This window comes from Melozone crissalis, unplaced genomic scaffold (genome assembly GCF_028551555.1).
Source record: "Melozone crissalis strain CALT ecotype California unplaced genomic scaffold, PUWL_Pcris_2 ptg000018l_1, whole genome shotgun sequence".
NCBI lineage: Eukaryota > Metazoa > Chordata > Aves > Passeriformes > Passerellidae > Melozone > Melozone crissalis.
Genome location: NW_026535796.1, coordinates 10,081,756 through 10,100,943, shown reverse-complemented (window position 1 = coordinate 10,100,943; position 19,188 = coordinate 10,081,756). Strand labels below are relative to the sequence as shown.

The window sequence follows — 19,188 nt, the reverse complement described above, 5'->3', positions numbered from 1 at the left end:
AAAACATCCCCACTGCCAAATTCCAGCATTACAAAGCCCAAACGACAACAAATGACAACAACCTGAAAATCAAAAGCCAAATTTATTTCTGTTATCCATTTTCTTCCAAAATCTGAAAACATTTGTGAGAAATTTTAGTGTGAGCAACCACATTCATTCTAGAGATCCTGGCACTCCTGCCATGTACCAGGCATGAAAAACATAAATAAATAAAGTGGTGTTTTGGCTGTATCTTTTCAGCAACAGAAAGGAGGTTGGAGGAGTTCAGGAGGTTTGTTCACCTTTTCTTGACAGTCCTGAAGATGACTGGGAATGGAGGGAAAGGACTGAGGGATGGAGGGAAATGATCGAGGCTCAGACCATTTCCTTGTGTGCTCCTACAGGCTTGCTTCGCTTCCCGTTATTGTCCTGGATCTGCTCCTGCCTGCTCTGCCCAGCAGGACTGGGGGCATGTGAGAGCCAGCCTGGCATTGGGCTTGGAAAAAACCACCCTCCTTCCTCCCCACAGCATGCAGGAATAATTCAGCCAGCGACAATGCACTGGCAATGACTTTCCAGATCGATTTATGGCCTGACCTAAAGTTTTCTTTCTGCCCAGAGTGAAAGGAGAAGGAAGAAAGACTATTTTTTGTTCAAGATAGGTGTCTTTGGTGAAGTTGGTCTAAACCAGAGCGAATTTGTGGTCTTAACACAGAATCTGCTCAGTGCATGCTTTCCAACTCAAGTCATTGCTGCAAGTCTGTTATTGGAACTCACTCTGTAGATAAGGAGAGACGCTGTAAGCAGGTTTAAAATCTCCTAAAATGCTGATAAGATGGTTAAAAAGACATAAATCCCAGAATATAGTCTGACTATTTCTTAAAGTGGATCTCTTAAATTCCCAGAGTAACAGAGAGCTCTCTATCTCTGGTTTCCCGGAAAGGAAATAATAGAGTCGGATTAGCTCCGGGAAAGTGGCAGCCTTCCCTTCCTCTCCAGATAAGCTGGAGCAGCAGAGCCCATCCAGCAACCTGGAGGGCATGATCTGATCCCCAGCCACCAGGGACCCAATGGCCAGCACCCTGCAGAGGCTGCCCCCATTCCCATTTCTGTGCACGTCGCTCCCTTTTCCTGGAAACCACAGCTCTGCCCTTTTGGATGAGGGCTGGTGCACGTGGCAGACAGGGGACACTTCGGTCCTTCCTTTTCATGGCACTGTTAACAGCTCAGCAGCCCAAGGAATTTGCCTTGCAATCCCCTCTGCGGCTCGGCTTTCTATTCTCTATTCAAGAAGCATGAATGAACCAAAGCCTTTATTTGCATTCTCTTCAAATTGCCCTCCACCACGAGCATGAGACCTTTGGAAGTTTGTTGCAAGAGTAGCAGAGCCAAGATATTTTAGTCAGGCATGATGCCCCACCGCTACCGCAAAAATCACTCCAGAGCAACTGCTGAGTCAGAATAAAGGGGACTGCATGCATTTGCTTCCCAAGGATCACAATGCAAAGCCTGGCAAGAGGAGAAGCAGGGAGGGAGGTCAGTGGATGCGGCATTCCCTGTCCTTGAATCATTTCTTCTGCAGGAATTCAGAAGATCCAGCATCTCCCAAGCACATCTGAGGACAGGGAATGGCCTAGGCAAAGGTACAAGGATTTGAGGGAAGCCTTACAAAGAAATTCCATCCTGGACCACCATTAAAGATGTTGGGAAGGACTTTTGGGACACCCACTGTTGGGTTCGGGTGGGGTAGGGGGCTAAAGCTGCCTGTCCTGCCACAACACAGGGTGAGCAAGCCAGCAGCAGCACGTTTGCAAGCCAGGGAGCCATGTGCTCCATTGTGGAAAATGCATAGGATTGCCTTCAGGTTTTCTTCCCTGGAGTTCCAGAAAAAGGGGGGGAAAGTACCTTTGTTCTCCTTTGGCCTTCACCTTACTGCAGCTTTTAAAAAGCGAAGAGCTGGTCCTTTATGTTATTTTCAGTTCTGGAAAGCATAAGTGTGTTTTTTTTTTTTTTTTTTTAGGCTTTCTACAATTTTAAAATTGATGCATTATTTTCTCCTGCACCTCCTGGAGGGCAGTGTCGCTCACCGTAGGCCACTGATCTCCAGCACAGCTCTTGTTTGGGGAGGAAGGAAGCAACAGCACCTTCATGTGCCCTGCAGACAGTCAGGCACCTTGGACATGGGGCCATCTGTCCCTCCCTGACCTGGGTGCTCACCTTCAGGAATCTTTCAGCAGAAGCAAAAGCATCCACCCTTGGGTAGCCCAGAGCCTGGGGATGGCTTGTGGTCTTGGACAATTGGATGCAGAGGGTGAAGAGCAGGCACCTAAACCTTCTGTGTCCCTTCATTCTTTCAAATCCTGCCTTGCTAAAACCAGTCCGGTCCTGCGGGGTGTGCTGATCCTGATGAATCAACATTTTCCAGCAGAAAAAGTGGCATTTGCAATTTCCCAACAAGTCCTAATTGAGAGCGCTCAGAAAAAGCAAACAAACAAAGGATCAGACCAAACAATGGCAGAGGGCAGGAAATGAGCTGGGCATCTCTGAGGAGCTGTCCTCACCCGAGCAGAGCATTGCTGCCAGGGCAGGAGTGCCAGCAGATAAACAGGGCTGTGCCAGATGGAGGAACCACCATGGCTGGATGTCCTTCCCCTCAAGAACATCCAAGCAGACCTGAACATCTGCCTTTTGGATCAGGGTGGTATCTCCTGGATGGCTGGGATTGCTGGTGCTTGGCTGCATGCCTGAATATGTTGGTGGCCTTAAAATGAGCAATAGCTCTGCTTTTTTTTCTTCTTCTTTTTTTTTTTTTTTCCCAAGTAACACTTGTCCTGACCTCATGGTTCACCAGGATAGGTAGGAGAATTGCTTCTAGGGAGTCCCCTCTAGAAACCACTGGAGTTATACACTGTGAGGTTTGGTGGAGCCAAGTAGCTCAGGAACACAATATATCTTGCTGTGCTTTCATAACCACATGATTTTGGCCTGAAGCTGCTTGTCGCAGTTGAAAGCTCTGCTGCTGGGAGTATTCAGCGGGGCCCAGCAGAAGGGGTGATGGAGAGGGATGGAAAGGTGGTCAGGGAGAGCAGGACTGGCTGGATAGCACTGCAGCACTGGTGTAGCACCTGCAAGAAGAGGCCGCCTTGAGGCAGCTTTTGGCTGCATCAAGGGAATTTGTATGGAAGGTCACCACGGGGAATCATGAGTGCTTTCTGATTTCATTTTTTATGTCTGCATCTTCTTTTCAGCAGCACATCCAGCTGCTTTTCCAGCCTTTCAGTTTGTAGTGGTTTGGCCAGTTTTGTGCTTGTGATAGGATTGGGAGTAATGCATCCTGGCAGGGCTGAGATGGCAGCTTCCATCTGTGCAGCTCCACTGGAGGCAGTCGGAACTGGTTTGGGAAATGAGGCTGTTAAAACCACAGGCTCCTCTCAGACCAACTTTCAAAATCTGTCACCAGCAGAATGCAGCCCTGGCTGCTGCTGTCACCTCTGCCAGGCTGAGCCCATGGCACAGAGCCCCTCTGCATGGCTTTCAGCAGAGTGCCGCGGGAGTCCCTCAGCAGAGGGAACACAGCCCTTCCCTGCGTTCTGGGACACTCTGGCCACTCTGGCACTGCTGGGCAGATTTCCCTCACAGAAAGGGGCAGTTCTGGGACCAGATACTTGAAAGAGGTTTGCAGCACCAGGAGCAAGGATACTGCCCAGCACATGGAGAATAGATTCAAAACTCCTTCTTGGATTAAATCTACTTTCAGTACATGGCTTGTGATATCCTTGTGAACAACAAGCACATCCCACAGCAGGGACTCTCCCTGGGCTTCCCATGAGCACTAGTAGGAGCTAGACACATATTCTGAATTGGCCATGGTGGTCATCCATGGTTTTTCTGAGTACAATGAATAGGTGACATAATTCTTTGCCTAATCTTTACTGTTTCCATTATGTAGCTGAGGAAGTTCAGTCTCCAGCTGCCTGGCTATATTTGGGCTGTGAAATACAGGAAGTTGATCAGCATGACATTGTTACAGATGTAATGTTTCCCTAGCAAGAGAAGTCTTGTTTAAACCTCTCTGCCTTCTCCTTCTGGTTCTCCAAGCACTGGGTGTGCCGGATGCTCCATGTACCTGCTCCAAAGCTGTGTAATACCCTTCCCTCCCTCATTCCCATGGAGGTCATTCCTGTGGCAGAGGGATAATCTGAAGTGATGGCTGAAAAGTGCTTTACCCAAGCATGGACCCTGACACCCTAAAGCCGACTAAAATATGTGGACACATGAACCAGCACAGTCCTTCCAAGAGATCCACAACATTTATTCAATTGCTTTGAAGGTGCGGTAGCATAAGTGCATGTTTCTGGCCCAGGAGCTCCCCAGTGCCAGCCCTGCTGCTAGTTGCAGTAGTTTTCCAGCTGGTAGAGGGAGCAGGTGTTGTGGCAGCATTGCTCAACAATCCCTCTCTTCACTTTCTCAAACTCCTCCTGCTGGAAGGGCAGCTCTCCCAGCTCACCGTGCAAGGGACCGCTCACTGCAGGGGAGGAGAACAGAAAGTGTGGGACATCACTCAGCACCAGCCCTGGCTCCTGAGCCCTCCACACCCCCTTAGCAGGCACCAGATTTTTAATCCAGAGTTAGCTGGAAAATGGGAAGGAAGTTGCACAGGTTTCTCCAGGTTGGTGCTGCTGTAGCACCCTGTTTGCTCTCCCAAAATAATCCTGTGGTGTCCAGAAGAGGCCAAGCTGAGTGACTATCGGCAGTGTGAGGGATAAAGGGATACAGGGGCTTTACTGGGGAAGCTGTGTGGAGAGGAAGAGAAATCCTGAGCCCTCCCCGGGGTGAGCAACTAGTAAGCGAGATGTAAAAATGGGATTGTCTGCTCTATAGAGAAGAGTTTGGGACCACAGAGCCCTTTAGGCAGTTACCCACTCTTCTGGGAGCCTGGGCAGACAACTGGGATGTTCATGGGATTGCAGGGGCAGTCCAGTTCTGAGGCTGGGTGCATTTCCCAGCTGTTCCTGAACAGCCTGATTCAGTTGGCTGCCTGGATATAGCCCCAAGCTGACAGAAAAAGCATTTGTGTGTGTCTGTGTTCACAGCTGGGGGCAAGTTTTTAGAAGCAATGATAAATTAGGGTATTTGGACGCAGGTAACACTCAACAGAATGATTATTTGCTGGTGAGAACTTGAAAACTTGTGCACAGATCTGTTCAGGTTTTAGTTTCCCAATGAAAATATGGAAAATGGCAAATAAATCAGTGAGTTTTTCCTGCAGGAAGAAAAGAGCCCTTAACAGCAAAGAGAAAATGCCTGGAAAGTGAGAATGAGATGTGGTTTCTAGGGCAATACAAGTACAGTACAAGATGCGAAATCCCCAAGCCCCCAAAGCGTGAGGCAATGAACAAGGCACAAGAGTAACACAAAATCATTATGCTAGTGTGCTAGACGGGAAATTTGGGAAAAATTTGGTCCAATGTTAAGTAGAAGAGGAAATAGCTAATCAAAGTTTTGTGATTTACTTGTCTTCATCCTTCAAGCCAGCTGTGAGCAGACTGTAAACATAACCAGATTGTGTGACAAAGAGGTGGCGGCTCAGGCAAAAGTCCTGAAAAAAAGGTAGAAAATCCTCAAATACTTGCATTCTTTTTGGCACAATTAAAAATCTCTGTACAGTATTTAGGTAGTTTGGCTAATGAAACCTCCAATCCATTTGTGGTGGTGTCCAGAAATGAATAATCAGAGAATGGGCAACTGACATCCCAAACAATTCATGGGCAAACCCTCTGCTAGGCCATTACCTTGTTTCGCCTTACAAAGACCCCTAAGACTATTTCACAGGGTGGTTATATACACAGGAGAGAGAATTGGATATAAATGAAAACAGTATGTGATGGGAAGAGAAATGGTGGGAGAGATGTATTGCAGTCAGGGGATGTTAAGTGAAGGTTGATCTTGAAACTAGAGGATTAAATGGGTGCAATTTGCACTGGGGTGTCTTCTTCATCTATTCACAGTCTTACTTAGAAGCTTGGAAGCCAGTTCAGTGTGCTTCTCCAGGCCTCACCAGCTAGCAAGGATGTGGACAAATGCAGAATTGCATGTTTCGAGATCTAGAAAATATGACCTAGGAAGGCAGTAGGGTTGTGTAGCTGAGGAGAGGTCAAAACTAGACATGGGAACAGTATTCAAGTATTTTGGAAAGCAATCATAAAGATGAAAGGACTAGGCTCTTCCCCCTGTCCAATAATGAGAAGACAAGAAATAATTTACAGCAAGGGATGTTCAGGTTAGATATTGGGAAGAAACACTCAAGAAGAAGGTCAGTTAAGCTTGGGAATGGGCAGCTCCAGAAGGCAGAGGAAGCTTTCTCTCTGGAGGTTTTTATGAATGCAGCAGACAAACATGGCTGAGAAATAGAATGGGAACAACAATGGGGATCCTATCTTGGGGCAGAAAGAGGCTTATCGCGTTCCTCCCACCTTTATTTTCTACAAACATTCCCAGGCTGGTGTAACGACCACGCTAAGAAACAGACGAGTTTGAGCTTCCAGGCACAATTCCTTTTTCCTCATAAATCCTCTCTCCCTGCCCGCCCTCTCATCTGCCTTTTTAACCTGAAGAGCTTTTCACTGGCAACGCTTGGCTTTTGGTATGCCACAGGTATTCCTGGCATTCCCCACGGAGGGCATTCCTGGTGTCACCGTCAGCGACAGGCGGCTGTCCCACCGGCCAGCCCCACTTACCTAGAGGCTGCTCAGCATCCCGCCGGGCTTTGGGCTGGTAGAAGAAGCCCCTCTCGCCACAGACCAGGTACAGGGCTTCCACCAGGTGGGAGCCGCAGAGGTGCTGGTTGACAGCAGCGTGGCTGCTCCCGGGGCCCGAGAGGGCCAGCAGGGCCAGCAGGGGCAGAGATCGGATCCACAGAGCCATGCTGGGCTGCCTGAGGCCTGGGGTTAAGGGGCAGAGCAGACACGGGAAAGTCTAGGAGGTAAAAACAGGTTGTAATCAAGCATTGTGTGTCTTTCAGCTCCTCTGGCATGGAAATGAGACTAAAGTAGGAGATGGACCTTCTAGTTTGAGAAGGAAGGAGAGCTTTGTGCACCAGGATTTACAAGTGACAGTAAATTACTACTGACTATAACCATGAGTCCATCTCTATGCTCCATCTCAGTCTCAGGCTCCCTGCGGTCTTGCCTGAAAAGGCAGGCAGAGCCATCCCACCAAGCCCTCTACATGCCCTGGAGAGCCAAGATCAGCAGACCCCTCCAGAGGAAAAACCCTCTCTGCCCATTCAGAAGGGGCTGTAATGTGTGATGATGGCCCAAAACCAGCACCATCTCCTCAAAGACCTGGGAGGCCTCATTTTCTTGAGTCATCCAGCGACAATTGTCACTGCCTGCTTCATCAACTTAAGAAGACGAGTCTACACAACAGGTAGAAAGTAAAAGGGAGGCAATCCAACTTACCCAAGAGGATGCAGCAAGAGGTGGAGAGAAGTTCACTCTGAGGGATGAAGATGGCTGGTAGTAATGTCCCCATTCTCTCTTTCCCATATTTATATGCTTTATGTTCGCCCAAGTGACACAAGAACTACCAAGAGCCCCTCCTCCTTGATGACACTCCAGCCAAAATTTTTGCTACTTGTGCAAATTAATTTCCCTCTGCGTAGCATCCGCAGGTCTTTATGCAGGTTAAGGTAGAAGCAACTGTTTGCTGTTTCCATCTCATTTAGTCTGCTCTTTTCACTTCCCCAAGCTCTGTCCTGGGCCATCAGTGACCCTTTTAGCAGGAGATAATGGTGCTATTACAGCTGCAATGACTACTAATGACACTAATGCTGGCAATAGACACTGTTGGCATTGAGGTGGTTCAACAGCTGCTTCTAAAATGTAAAATTAAAAGCAAACACGTTAATCTGTTTGATTTTTATCACCTTGGAAAGTATGCAGCAATGGGACCAAGTGGTTGGTGAAATCATGCTACTGTCAGGTGTTAGGAGAAGGAAAACACATTATTGTGCTCAGGCTCCCTGGCCACGCGGTGCTCAGCCAGAGACACGCGTCCACAGCTTGGGCAGGGGAGGAATAACATCTGCATTTTGCAGGAGACCTTGGGTGGTCCTTCTGCCTCAGCACAGGGACAGACTTTGAACATTTGAGATTTTGTCGTGAAAAAAAATAAGCCTTTTTTCCCTTCTCCCACTGAAAGGCAGGTTCCCTCTTTCATGTGCCCCTTCAGATTCCTGTTTGGGATTAAGCAGAGCAAAGGTTCAGTCTCTGCCATGTGCACCTGGGAGCTCTGAGCATCTCAGCTCTTCCCGCTGGAACTCTGTCCAAAATGGTGTCTTCACCACCAAAAAACATTTCTGGTAAATCCCACTGAAAACCAGGAGATATCCGGTTATCTCCATTCTGGCTGGTAAGTTTGCTTTTAAAAGGAGATAGATGGTGGGTCAGCAGTGGCCCACTGGCTTTTATGGGTCTGATTTTGGCAACAGATCTAGCTCTTGCTCTTTTTCACAACATTATCCAATTTTTGAGGACCTTTGTGCTCAACTTTTCTGCCACCAATGGCGAGCTTGTACTTTATTCTAGTTAAAGCATACTTTCTTTTTCTTTTCTCCTTTCATTTTTTTTTTCTGCCTGAAAGGGTACATTTTAAATGCTGGGTATGAGATCATCTTCAAACTTCCCACTGCTCCAACTTTTGAGACTTCAAGTGTTCAGGACCACTGAGTAGGAGACATTTTCTTCTGTTTGAACTCTCTTGCTTGTTTAACTTGTGTTAATCAGCCTGATTCTCCATACACAGGACAAATCAGAAGGAAGCTCACCGAAATCAACGCAAGGCCTTGAGATTCTCCATACACAGGACAAATCAGAAGGAAGCTCACCGAAATCAACGCAAGGCCTTGAGATTCGAACCAGGCCTTTGATTCCTTGAATAGTCAAAGCAATTCCATCCATCAACATTTAGGAGGTAGGAAGTGCCATATGTCCCTGTCAGGGCTGTGAGTGTGAAGTATCATATGTTTGCTAAATGACTGTGACTGCAAAAAATCTCGTGAGAAGTGCTAAATCTCTGATGAGCACACAGGCACAGGACCCATTTGCTCAAACGGATGCAAGACAAGGTTATCAGTTACATCCCCTGCCATGTAGGTCTCTCAGCCCCCTGCTAATAAATCCAAGTTGTGATGCTCAACTACAGCTAATAGCATTTCTGCACAATGTGTAACACTATCTGTGCCTCTCTTCCCCTCAAAAAAGATATTAGATGTACTTGAATGACCTAGTGGTATACCCATGGAGAGGGGCTCAGGTTTCAGCAAGACAGGAGTTCAGGGAATTCACTTACTGAGACCTTCTTACTACTGGGTAAATTAGTGGGGAATTAGCAGCTGCATAGGATAAAACCTGGCATTTTACCCCAACTGAAGTAGGTGGCCAGAGCCTAGAGCAGAAGTTTTGTCTGACTCATGCTTCCTCCAGAGCAGGGACCTTGCGCCTGGAATCTCACACAGAGAGGACATCCCTCAGAACTGCCCTCCAGATCCCCTTGGCAATCATTTGCCTGCAGTCTCAGGCACTGCTGACTGCAGTTTCAACAGCTCCGGGTTCCACGGACCTCAGTCAAGTGATTGCCTTGGACAGGCTCCTGAGCAGGGTGTTCCCAGGTTAATCACATGCTGAGATTTGCCATTCAGGGCTTTCCTGCTTGCACTTTTGAATGCTACCTGAGCTCACCTGAACTCAAGTTTTATTGACACAGGGGCTTTGTAAGGAGACTCCTCCATCCGCTATTGTGTCCCTTCCAGGCAGCTTCCCTGCCAGACTCTCCCCTTCCCTGAGCCTTACACCACTGATGTCACAAAAGAAACTCCTTTCTTTTGCTTTGAAAGTGCCATGTTCTTAGCCCAATGCTTCTCCTGCTCTTGGCTAACCAAATCCTGGAGGTAGCTTCAAAAAGCTGGTGGCATTCCTGCAGCATGCCGCAGCCAGGGAAGGGCTGACTGTACCCGAGCGTTCAGGAATTCCTCTTGGCTCACTCTAGTTTGGGTACAGAAATAAGCCAGAAGATTTATTGGAAGGAAAAAAGATATCATGCTGGCTCAATGTTCAGCACAGGCCAATTTTGTTTTCCTAAAGTTTCCTACTACGATTTTTTTCCCCTTCCAAAATATGATCACTTTGATTATTTATTGGAAAACGTATTTTCTTACCATAAATGGTGCTCTGGAATATGAAAAATGCTAGCAGTCATATAAATGGATATAAAACGGATACAAACCTCGGAAAGTTTTGTCTTAGAGGGAAAACTCCCATGTCAGCAGTGAACTGAGAAAGGGGGCCAACAGGGGAGCCCATTTCTCAATGGAAAATCTTTTTCTACAAAAAAATCTCCGCTTATTCCTTCCAGGCTGGGCTTCCCCATGATTTTTATGTCATTAGACAGCGATGAGCCAAGCACTCATGCATTGTTTCAGCTATGCAAGGCTCCTGTGATCCCCCCAGATCCTCAGGTCCACATTGGGCTCACTTGGCTGAAGGGTGGGAGCGGCTGGGTGGGAGTGGGCTGCTCCTGCCCTTCCTGCTAAAGCACCTCCAGACGTGACTAAAAACCACCTCCCTTCCTCACATCCCCCCCAAGCCTGAGCAGTTGCATCAGTGGAACAAGGTTTAGGCAATCCCCAGTGTCATGTAATCGAGTTTTACAGTCCGCTGCCAGCACAATAAAATCTTTACTACTGTAGATGTCTCGCATTTTCAAACCCTGTCCTGAAAGAATTCTAAGCCCACTACAGGGGAACTAGTTAACAATTACAAGTTTATGCAAGTCTTAGTGGCAGCAAAGGTCAGGGCTGGAGCCAAGTGAGTTCCTAGCACCCAGGGACCCCCAAATGCCACCCAGATCCCCCTCGCTGCCCTGATGCCCTGTGGTCACTGCCACTGTCCTTCCCATGCCTGTGTGTGCATTGTCCCACAGCAGCAGGGATCTACACAGCAGTGACCACAGACTCCTCTTCCCTGTGGGGTGAATTCAGTGGCTTTTGAAGCAAATAGCCCCAGTGCTCATCTGCCCTGTGCCAGCAGCCTGCTGGAACACAGCCCCAATCACCCCGAGGGGTCTGCGCTCCCAAGAGCAGGCTTTGGGGGTGACAGCATCCTTGGTGCTCCCTGTTGCCACGTGGTTTCCAGCTGCTTTGCTCCCAGGGACGTGTCCAAGCACATGCACAGTGGCACTGGTGTGAGATGAAGGGCAGGGAGGTGACCCTGGCACTGAGGAGGGGCATTAATTCTGGGAATACCTACAAAGATGCCTGCAAAGGTGCATTGCCTTGGGGAGAGAAGGGGCTGCTGTAGCAAAGGGTGAGGCCTGGGCTTATCTGGAGTCACACAATGAGAGATGCCCTTGCCTCAGAGGGGGCATTGTGCAAGCAGAGCAGGAGGGTGCTCGCTTTGGTACAAGTAATCTCGGCTGCTTCCATAAGCTAATGCAGGCTGGCCTGGCTCCCCACTGCCCCTCCAGCCACCAGCCTCAAGCAAGGTGCTGCACTGTGGGCTTCACAATCTTCCAGGCTTTCACAGGCCAGGGGCATTATCCTGCTGCTTGGAGCACAAAGGACAGGTTTATAAAAGAGCAGGGGGTGTCCCAAAGCTCAGTGTAGCCCAGCAGGTCTGAGCCATCAGTTCCCATCAGCTCTGGGCTGGCTGTGAGCACAGGCACCCCCTGGAGATGCAGCTCACTGGCAGAAGATGCAATTGGCAATTCCAAAGAGCCAGTAGATTTCCTAAAGAAGAGAGGAGATTCCCAGGTGTGCTGCAGCTCTGAGAACAGCCTCCTGAGGCTCAAACCCTCTGGCCACCCCTCCTGAGTGCATAATGCCTCTCACAGGGACATGGTGACCTTTGGCAAGCCCAGCCCACCAGGGACCACTGAATTTGCAAATCAGTTTGGTTGCACCTTGTTCAAGTCCTGCTGGCCTCTGCAGGCTCAAACCTCTCCACAAGTGCAGCTACCCAAGTAAGCTCAACCAAAATTAATGATCTCCAGAGTAAAGCTCCCAAAATCTTTCCCGTCCACTTTGGGAAGAGCACATGCAAGGTTATAAATAGAGATGGAAAAAACCAGCTATGCTTCTTTTAACCCTATGGAAATATTAGCAGCCACATGTTTTTTGGGAAGGTAAAGAAGAAAATAGCACCTAAGAGCTGTTATTAGTTCCTAGAAACAGCTATTAGCAAACACAGCAGAACAAATTAGTTTGTTTATCAATGGGGAGAAGATTAAATCTGTGGCTATTAATGGCCCAAAAGTAATCCTTGGTGGAGATGGAGAAACATTAGAAGAGGTGATGACACCCTGCCAGAGGACAAGTACTGAGAAACAAAAGTAACAAATAACTTCCACTAAGTGGAGGTGCACTGGAAAAGCAGCCTGATCAGCACCAATCTAAAAATACCCATTTTCAGCACTGATACCACATCTGTCCTTGTGCCGTCGAGTCCATGAGAACAAACAGTGGATCTTGACCCAGTCCTCAGGAAACAGCCATGAGAGGGGCCATTGAGTCTGTCACGGAGTTTTCTCGTGTCCAAAATTTTAGGCACTAAAGTCCCGTAGTGCCACCACCATGGCTTCCACAGCAGGTGGCATCACAGGTACCCTTTGGGCCTGGAGAAGCCTTTGGTGAAACAGAGCAGAGGATGACCTGGTGTTTGGTCACGGTGCTGGAAAGGATGGGCAGACACAGCAGAAGGTGCTGGGTGCTAAAACTGGGTCCTATAAGCAGTCAAAGCAGCAAGAGGGTAAGGAGGGAAATGACAAAAAATAAAGGAATGGTTTTTACTGGCTCAGACTGGATCTGTCCCAGCTGTAAAGTGGTCTCATGGATTAAAAATAAACCATTGTGTCACATACATCTGTGGTTTTGGCCACTGCATATTGATCTAAAACCCCATTTTCTCAATGACTTCTGGAGGTGCTGTTTGCTCTCTCACCTTCACAGAGCATACCTCGAGCTTCAGCACTTCAGGTTCCTCCAGCTGGGTTGGGACCTGAGACAGGTGCTGTTTTTCCTCTTTCCCCCTCACTCCTACAGCATCATCCATGTGGCATTTGGTGTTTTGCCAACTGGCACAGCTCTGTGCCAAAGCGCCTTTCTCAACACTGCATCTGACACTGAAAAACACCCAGCTCACCGTTGCTCTTACGAGCTGTGGCTGCTCCCAGGCATCCATCTTCCTGGCACTGTCGTTCCCCTCTCCCAGGGTGCTCTCCTGGGGCCAGGAGGTGCTGAGGACTTGCAGAAGGGCTGCCCCTTTTCCTGCTTGTGGTGGGCCAGACCCCACTGAGGAGTGCTCTGATCTCCCCTGCCAGGGAACGGGAACTCCCGGCTCTGATACCATTAATTATCGCTGGGTAAGTGGATTGTTTGGAGCACTTAAAGCTACTTTAGGGATTTGGAGGCACATCGGTAACTAGTCCATAGGCTTTCCTATGGGTTCCTAGACAAGGAGGTGTAAATCCTGCTGATAAGGCTTGTTAGTGATAGGGGGCTGGGCAGGGGGAGAAGGGGGCTGTTTGGAGCCAGGCACAGGGATCTCCAGGGCCGGGAGGGTTAAGCCCGCTGCTGCAGCCCCCTCCTGCTGCTGGAGAGCCCCTGGCCGGGGGGAGGCTCTGGGGGGCTGCGGGCAGTCGGGGTCAGGCTGATTTACAGCAGCAGAGGAACCGGGGCTGTTAATTCAAAGTTGCCGCTTATCGGTGTTTAGAAAGCAAGCTCCGATCTGTTGGTTAGCGATTTGGCCTTTGCTGTAAATAGAGGGGCCCCGTGCTTTGCTCTGACATTTTTGCCTTATTATCTTGTCTCAGCCTCCGAGGGAGGTGGGAGAGTTATTTAAGGCTGACCTTAGTGGAAGGAAAATGAACAACTCCCTTACCCCACCCTGTTTTTCTCTCACAGACCTTGGTAACAACTGTTGCATTGAAATATCTGTGCAAGATACTTAATCCTCCACCATCCCCGAAAATATTTTGTAGATCAATTCACCCTGCTGTGCCCAGAGAAAACAATCACAAGATACCAAGTAGAACTAATGTCAGGAGTAAAAAAAAAAAGGATTTTGTGTCATTATTTCTCCAGAAAAATCAATGAGGATAGGCCTTGAATCCATCAGAGAATGGAGCTCACCATTTAGCCTGTCCAGTCTTGCATTGCTGTAGTTCAGGTTTAATTCAAATCTTTGTATCACGAGTTTGAAAAGCAGTTGCTTCATCACAAGTAAGTAAAGATAAACCTCTGAACATAATATACAGAGACAAATACAAAGTGGCTGATTGGAGCTGGAGAGAATATTTTAGATTTGGGAACATTTAGATTGAGATGCAAACCCTCTACAGCTCTGGAGTAGAGCATTCAGGGGGTGCACAAGGAGTTTGTGTGGGTCCCATCCAGCCCTGTTGGGATGTGCATGGGTTTTGGGAGGTTTGCTGTGTACAGAAGTAAACATGTGCATGCACTACAGCTGCCCCTGAGTGAGTCACACCTCACACAAGATGTTCAAAGTGAATTGGTTAAGAGACACAGGAAGAAATCCTTGTCCATTTGGAGCACAGCACTTGCTCGACTGAAAAACATCTAATCTCCCAAAAGCTTGTTTTATTGACCTGTCACCGCCAACCCCACCAGCTGCACAAGGAGAGCACTGCAAGGCTACAGTAGCACATCTGGGGTGCAGACACGTGGGGTTTTCCAATCCCTAACCTAATCTTTGCAAACCTCTCTATCCAGTTAAAAACAACAACAAAACCAGAACAAAACAAAACAAAAAACCACCACCCAAAACCCCCTCGTGATCAGTTTTCAGGGCTTTTCCGATACTTTCTGCTTTCAGCTGTGCCAGAAAAATGTCAAAAGATCATCCCTCCACCTAGAAAACCTAGCATTCTTCCAAACACTGTAATGAACAAGTGTCGGAAAGCTGAAAACAAATTCCTTGCAGTGGAAAGTGCAGTACCCGTTGTGGTCCCTGGGGAAAAAGCCGAGTCTGATTTGAGGTGGATTAGCAGCAGGAATGACAGCTCAGGTCAGGCGCAGCCTCACCGAATCGGTTCCCCTCTCCGGGGAGGCGGTGCGTGTGTGCGCGCATACCTGCGGCCACGGCATTTGTAAATAATTGAGTTCTTCTGATCCCTGCCACCACGGCACAAGAAGAAAGATTTGGTCCTGAGGGGGCTGACAGAGGTTCAAGCCCCAGATCTGCCACTTAGACACTTCTTCCCAAAGCTGTTTAGGCATGTAATTACTTTTCCGGCTCTGTGCCTGGTCTGAGTCTCTGATTCTCTGCCTCCTTTTATCTGTCAGCTTTTTACAGGGACAAGAGTACTCCTCTACCTCCCAAGCATGTAATGAAGATGAATTCATTACAGCTGTAACACTTTAACGAGCACTGTGAAGATACAGGGTATCCTTACAAGTCCTAAATTAGGAAACTCCCTCTCAGAGTGCACTGGGGTGCCTGGATGCATGGCCCAGATCTGCTCTGGAAATATATTAATCCACCTCTGTGCATGATTCTGGAAGGGATTTTAACAACAGAAAGGGTCTGGCTTTCATGTAGAAGCCAAGCTTGCAGTGGTGACTGGAATTAGTTTCCTCTAACACGAGGATAACTCCAGAGTAGGAAACACTTATGTGATTGGGCGTACCTTCTGGTCTCTGGACTTGCATCCCAATTCCTGGGCATCCTGTACCCCATCCACTTGGATGCAGCAGACACAGAAACAGGAGAAATGCTGGGACAAAATGTATTTGGTGAAGGCAAGTCCCCTGGTGTTTTACTGTTTAAAAGAGACCTCCCAACTACTGTTTCATGCATAATTGTGCAATTGGTAATATCCTGCCAAAGAAAGGCTTAGATCATCTCGTCTGCAAAGCATTTTCCACCTCCAAATAAACATTTTGCACGAGCGCAAGTTGCAGGTCTTCCACCATAACGTGCCCCAGGCTGGATTTTGGAGACTGCCTGCAGGCAAGGCAGCCGAGCTGAATCTGGACAGCAGAAGATTCAGAAGAGTCAAACTCAGGATGCTAGACCAGAAATATATTTTTTTATTCTTAATATCATGTGAGCAGCAGCACGATTCCAAAATGAAAAATAATTCTGTTTCATATTTCTTTACACAGAGAGACAGACAGACAGATCCACCCACAGCAGCAGCAGCAGCAACAACAGTGAGACCGCTCAGCGAGGCACTGAGACAGGCACACACCACAGGGGTGCTGGGGCCTGGCTCTGAGGAAGGCTTTTCCCCCTTCTTCCTCCCTTGCCAGCCCATGCTCCTTCTAGAGGAGGGTTTAACCTGGGCTGACCCATCACTTTGGTTTTCCCCAGTCACTTTCTATAGAGCTTGCAGTCACGTTTGGTGAGGTCTGGGGGAATGGTGTGAAGGATCCCGTGACCCACCCAAAGAACACGAGCTCGTGCTTAGCTCTAAGCAGCCACACAACCCTACAAATCTGCTCCACGGTCAGGAAAAGGGAATTCATAACATCTTTTGGTGAAGGGTGTGACTGGGTAGATCCTCAGAGTCTTTTTCTCTGAGTGATCTCAAGGCCAAGCTGTATGGAGCTCTGTAACCTGGTCCAGTGGAAGGCTCCCTGCCATGGCAGGGGGCTGGAACCCAAACCATTCTGTGATGCTGTGACCTCGTTCAAGGCAACTCTACAAACCTAACCAGCCTTGTGCACAACACTTGAGGGATACCTTAAGACAAAACTGAAAGCATGGGAAAAATCCAAGACAACTCAGGAAAAAGCCTAAAACCAGGAACACTGAAGGGCTGCAGGAAATCCCAACAATATCAGAGATTACAGCAGGGGCTGTGGGTGCCTCTCTAGCCCACAGGAAGCCGATGGGTGATAGAGACCAAATGTTTCCCGATATGAGAGAGTGGCTGAAAAGAGACTCAAGGATTCACTGCTTCTATTAATGGGACTGTTATGGGAAACAGCAATAATCCATACCAAGGCAACACCACAACATCAGCTGCTTCAATGGGAAAATTGTGGTTTGAAAGGGTCTATCCAGTGACTTGAAATAAGCTTGTCTTTAGAAAAGGAATACCATCTAGTGGCCCAAAAAGGCAATAAGGATGTGCAATGGCAATTAGAGAATCAGATGAATTTAGAAAAAGAGAAGGAAAAACTACAGAATTAAGGAGGGTGATTAACATATATAGTGCAGTGGTTTGCCCTGGAGCAAGGGAGAGCTCAAAAGGGACCTGATCATAGTAAATGCAAAGCTAAAATTAGACACTTGCAAAAGCAGATTGGGATGCAAAAATTAAAAATAACTGCTGGAGTTCCAGAAAGCCGTGTAGAGAACTGAATCGGGAGCCATCACAGGAAGATGATTTCAAGGATGATATGGGCAAATGGGAAAAGAAAGAGAAGTTGAGAATAGCAGCCTATCCCCCCAAGACTCCAAATGCTGTCCCAGGGTAGATGGGTACGGCAGATCAAACTGTTGTAGCTGTTAAAATGAAAAAAAAAAAAATTACCCCAAGGCAGGTAGCTGCAGTTATGAAGGCACTGAAAGGAAGCACAACAGTAGAGAAACTACTTATATTTAGAATTAAATGGGGCTTAGGTGGTAAATTGATTAGAGTGTGTGCTCCACCAGCTTTTATCCATTGAACATCAGGCATCTCCTTGATAAACTTTTAATCTTGTCACCATGGGCATTTAATCAAGTTGCCCAGCAGGATGGTAAGACAAGGATCCAATTGGCACAATCACTACCAGTCCATAAGCTCAAGGAAGACGGAGAGTCTTCAGTAAACTGATAGGGGCCTGCTTGAATGTCCTGGACTTGAGCAGCAGGACGTGATACCATGTACCAACCAACCCCTCCCAGCAGAGCACAGGTAGCTCCAGGGTCCCTGGCTGAGTCAGGCTCCTTGGACAGCAAATGAATTAGGAGAGGTAGTGGCACAAATGCACCCCCACCATTCACACTAAGCTTCCATATGGCAAAATGCAGGGGAAGAAGCAATTAACAGAGTTGCTTTCACATTAAGAGACAAACAAGATACCTTTACTTGCATCCCACAGGGCCGAGCACCTGCCCTGCTGCACATGCTCGTGTGAGCAGAGGGTTTGAATGATGTTTGTGGGGGACAAAGAAAAGAGATTGCCTTATGTGATGACATTCGGGGAACTGCAGCTACAGAAGAACAGGTACAAGAGAGATGCAACTGAGTTTTAAAATTAATAGACCAGTGTTTAATGTCAACTTGAATAGGGCACAATTAAAACAACCTCAAGTTAAATGCCTGGACTCTGAAACTGGCGAAACAAGAAGATGGATAAATGATAGAAAGGTTAAGCTTTCTGTGAAATAAATACTCCCACTAATCAATCCCAACTGTGAAGAGTGCTGGGAGAATTTAATTTCTTATGGCAGCATATCTATAGCTGTGCTAGTATCTTATGGCAGTGTATCCATCTTTGCTAATAGCAGCAGAGCATTGTGGAAATGACAGGAAAGGAATCAGGGAGGGAGCTGGAGCAAAGACCAAGACAGTGCTTTATCTGGCATGAAAGAAGCTGCTTGAAAAGCTTCTGCACTGAAATTCTCAGTTAAGGGAAAGTTATTCATAACAAGAATTTCAACACGAGCTGATACTGTGGGAGCAGTGCTGTTACAGAGAAATAGAGGAGGAAAATGGATACCAGTAGCATATGAGTCCTCTCCGGTGGCTGGACCAAAATTTCCTTGGCCATGAGAAATCCTGGTTAGAGGCAGTCTGGGCTGTGATGGAGTTTGAGGCTCTCCCCATGATAATGCAGTTGTACCCCATCTGCTCTTACTCTGCTCTTACACACAAAGGGAAGAAATGGATATTAATGTGGATATCCTTTCAATGGAAACCAGGAATGAACCAAAGCTATTGCACACTCATGGGAGTGCTACATTTGATCAAAGAGGAAAAATAACCTAAGACACTCCTATCAGTGGAATGAGGCAACAAACAGTGGGCAAACTAGAGAAAGGATCATGCCAAGGAACTTACAGGCTATGAGTAGACAAAAAACCCTTCTACCAACACCTCCATACAGACAGCTACTCTCTGGCAGTAGAACAAAATACTGGTTGCATAATGGGGAGATGAGCAATGGCAAGCACATGGTGGGACACCTATGAAGAAAAC

General features: G+C 47.7%; 1 protein-coding gene across 1 annotated transcript; it reads right to left on the bottom strand.

Moving 5' to 3' along the window:
- Positions 1-4,367: 4,367 nt before the first annotated feature.
- On the bottom strand, positions 4,368-7,481 carry INS (insulin). The gene is made up of 3 exons (XM_054276284.1): positions 7,436-7,481; positions 6,717-6,920; positions 4,368-4,504 (listed from the first exon to the last, which is right to left on the bottom strand). Exons 2-3 carry the CDS (start codon positions 6,901-6,903, stop codon positions 4,368-4,370), a joined length of 324 nt encoding a protein of 107 aa, XP_054132259.1. The 5' UTR covers positions 6,904-6,920; positions 7,436-7,481.
- Between the last annotated feature and the right edge of the window lie 11,707 nt (positions 7,482-19,188).